At 35.2% G+C, this 3,050-nt stretch overlaps 1 protein-coding gene across 2 annotated transcripts; it reads right to left on the bottom strand.

Moving 5' to 3' along the window:
- Positions 1-293: 293 nt before the first annotated feature.
- Positions 294-2,834, bottom strand: LOC111888706 (uncharacterized). 2 transcript variants are annotated; one of them, XM_052768579.1, is made up of 5 exons: positions 2,725-2,834; positions 1,504-1,644; positions 1,320-1,401; positions 1,095-1,178; positions 294-745 (listed from the first exon to the last, which is right to left on the bottom strand). In XM_052768579.1, the coding sequence occupies exons 2-5, from the start codon at positions 1,630-1,632 to the stop codon at positions 429-431; spliced, it is 612 nt and encodes a 203-aa protein (XP_052624539.1). In that variant the 5' UTR covers positions 1,633-1,644; positions 2,725-2,834; the 3' UTR covers positions 294-428. The 2 variants fall into 2 exon arrangements, with proteins under 2 accessions (XP_052624539.1, XP_052624538.1); XM_052768578.1 differs by lacking the exon at positions 2,725-2,834 and adding an exon at positions 2,222-2,378.
- Positions 2,835-3,050: the final 216 nt, after the last annotated feature.

The following is a 3,050-nucleotide window of genomic DNA, read 5'->3' as shown; positions in this document are numbered from 1 at the left end:
TGTGATGTTTATGCTCAAATGATTAAATCTAACACATTATTTATGGAATCATTCTGACTCAATAGCAAAGACTACTACTCTACATGATTGCAACGGTATTTTAGCAACCATAATTTTTTTATTTTATGCTCCACCCTTGACACTCTTGTCTCATTCTGTCAAAAAGGTAATAAAAGAAAAACCAAAATATGAACAACAATGTCAAATACGAGTACTGAAAAAAAAAAAAAGGTTCACAAAATTATCAAAACTAAAATATGAGCACAACCATTTTTGTGGGTCAAGAACTACAATAGCCAAAGAAATGTTGTTCTCATGTATATAAAGAATACCGGGAGCATAGGATCTTCAAAATTTTAGCTGTTACCCCCATTAAAATGGTCTTACAAGTTGAAAGAAATAAACAAAATCCAACATATAATATACTTTTAAGACACATGTTTCTTTCTCTTTTTTGACTTCTTCTCTTGAGAATGATCTGAATCCTGCAAAGACATGCTGGAATTCAAATCCTTTGAACTTGATCGATGCTTCTTTTCTTCAGAAAGAGAGCTTCTATGCCCACTGCTATGAGTTCCTCTTGTTCTTGTACTCTTTGCAGGAGTTGAAAACTGATGACCAGAATTAGTCAATGAAGTTGCATTTGACCTTTCGTACATCTGTTTAAGCTTCTTTGTATCATCTTTTGGCACCTCATCAGCCTCCAGATAACGAACAAACGAAACTCGCCTTGTAATCTTACCAACTGTCAACATAATAATATTTAATAAACAAATCATATCAATTCTTTTGCTTATGTGTTCCATAAAAATAAACATAAGCAGAATGTATATATAAATAAATCACAGATACAATCCCAGTTATCAGTTCAATTTCAAAAGCCACTGAAGTTGCAACATCACCACTTTTAAGTAGGAAAAATATGGTGAAAAGTTGGACAGGTTTTTAAAGACATTATATGCTTAATTGAAGCCACAGGCACTACTTCATATATAGACAGTAGCAAAAGAGTATGAACATATTTGTATGCTTCAACATGAGGAAACAATGTCATTATGTGAAATTTAGAGTAAACTGAAGTTTGCAAACAATACCAATTTTTGAATCTGTTGCAGAAGATAGAAAGACCATGGCTTTTGGTTCCTGTGCAGCAAGGCTGACAACATCATACGACTTTCCTGACAAGATGAAAATATGAACATAAGAAGTGATAAAGATTGATACGTGAGTGTGAACAAACATTCTTGCATATCAAATAAACTTGATGTACATTGCACAATCTGCAGAATATTAGAAAGAAAGCTTAAACTTATGCTCACCAGATGAAGCTTCAAAACTGCCCAACTGCCCATCATCATTATTGAGGTTCAAGGAGAGTTGTTGCCCATCAAAATCGGGAACCTGCAGTGCCAACCAACAAACCATATGCTCAAATGGAAATTACAAAAACTTCATTGACTAGATATGACTTAATGAAAAACCACAAGGAGGACTGCATTTTACCTGATCTTTAGGCCATTGTATGAGCCATAGTTCAGTAGAATCCGATGCATTTGGTTCAATTATAGGAGCTCTAGCATCATCCTGAAATTCTGGTGGAGGCTTGAATCCAGATTGGCTAGCATCACCCATTGAAATTTGCTCCTGCGTGTATGAATGATCAACAGCTTGGTGATGAAACAATAGCAGGTATACAAGAAATAATACGCCAGGAGGAAATCAGTAGCATCTATTGTTTATTCCCAAGTTACCAACATCAAAACATGTATATTATAATTGATATGTGAAACATGCATATTAATAAAGCACTATCCCTCTCAGGCATTTCATCAAACAGCTTGCCTGCAAACACATTCCTTTTTTTACGGAGCATTGTACACATCAGCCTTCATATATTTGAAGGCCGAACACAACTAGCAACTCAGTAGCAGCAAACAGGTAGCAAATCAGTAGAAGCAAACAGATAGCAAATCAATTATCACCAAAAGTAAGAAATCAGCTAACAGAATTCCAGAGAAGAACTTGAACTTGCCGATTGGTATTAAAAAAAATCTACAGAAATTTCGTATGGGAAGAAGGAAATCACGGAAAAAAAAAACCTTTTGGATAAAAAGAAATCGGCCAACAACATCAAGTGGCAGGTTCAAAGAAACAGAAAAAAAAAAAAAAAAAAAAAAAGGACTAAAGAAAGAAAGCAGAAAAGAAGGAAGAAAAATGGAACCTGGGGTTGGGTGCGACGGAGTTGTGGCTATCGAAGGTTTCCGACCGGTGGCTTCACAGGGGAGGCGACGGCGAGAAGGGAGAGTTGCGTGAGGAGCAGATAGCGAGAGGCCGTAAGCATAATGAGTTAGGTTTTATTAGGCAAGGGGTATATTGGAGTTTTTGACCAAACAAGTGTTTTTGAAAATTTTATTTACTGATATTCACCATAGGTGTAGTTCTGAAAATTTTAGCTTTTATTTTATTTCTACTGCTTTTTTAATAAAAGGTGACACACATAAGGTGCAAATTTATAACGGGCTTAACGTGGAAAAAAGTGTCCAAATTTTATTGTCTTGTTTGTAGAATTGTTAACTAATATCATTTTTTTTTTCTTAAAATTTCAGGTGAGATACATATAAAGCATAAGTATCCAAGAAGGCTGATGAAGATTCATGTTTATATTAAAAAAAAAAAAAAAAAAAAAAAAAAAAAAAAGGACTAAAGAAGGAAGAAAAATGGAACCTGGGGTTGGGTGCGACGGAGTTGTGGCTATCGAAGGTCTCCGACCGGTGGCTTCACAGGGGAGGCGACGGCGAGAAGGGAGAGTTGTGTGAGGAGCAGATAGCGAGAGGCCGTAAGCATAATGAGTTAGGTTTTATTAGGCAAGGGGTATATTGGAGTTTTTGACCAAACAAGTGTTTTTGAAAATTTTATTTACTGATATTCACCATAGGTGTAGTTCTGAAAATTTTAGCTTTTATTTTATTTCTACTGCTTTTTTAATAAAAGGTGACACACATAAGGTGCAAATTTATAACGGGCTTAACGTGGAAAAAAGTGTCCAAATT

Source organism: Lactuca sativa, chromosome 2, assembly GCF_002870075.4.
Source record: "Lactuca sativa cultivar Salinas chromosome 2, Lsat_Salinas_v11, whole genome shotgun sequence".
NCBI classification, from domain to species: Eukaryota; Viridiplantae; Streptophyta; class Magnoliopsida; order Asterales; family Asteraceae; genus Lactuca; species Lactuca sativa.
This window is presented reverse-complemented; position numbering and strand designations above follow the sequence as displayed.

What these genes read in the sequence shown, in the direction of transcription:
- LOC111888706 (XM_052768579.1), bottom strand. Translation starts at nt 1,632, where the DNA reads ATGGGTGATGCTAGCCAATCTGGATTCAAGCCTCCACCAGAATTTCAG. An exon ending in TACAATGGCCTAAAGATCAG is followed by an intron (nt 1,402 to 1,503) that starts GTAAAATGCAGT and finishes TTGGCACTGCAG; the next exon opens with GTTCCCGATTTTGATGGGCA. An exon ending in TGCAACAGATTCAAAAATTG is followed by an intron (nt 746 to 1,094) that starts GTATTGTTTGCA and finishes TTATGTTGACAG; the next exon opens with TTGGTAAGATTACAAGGCGA.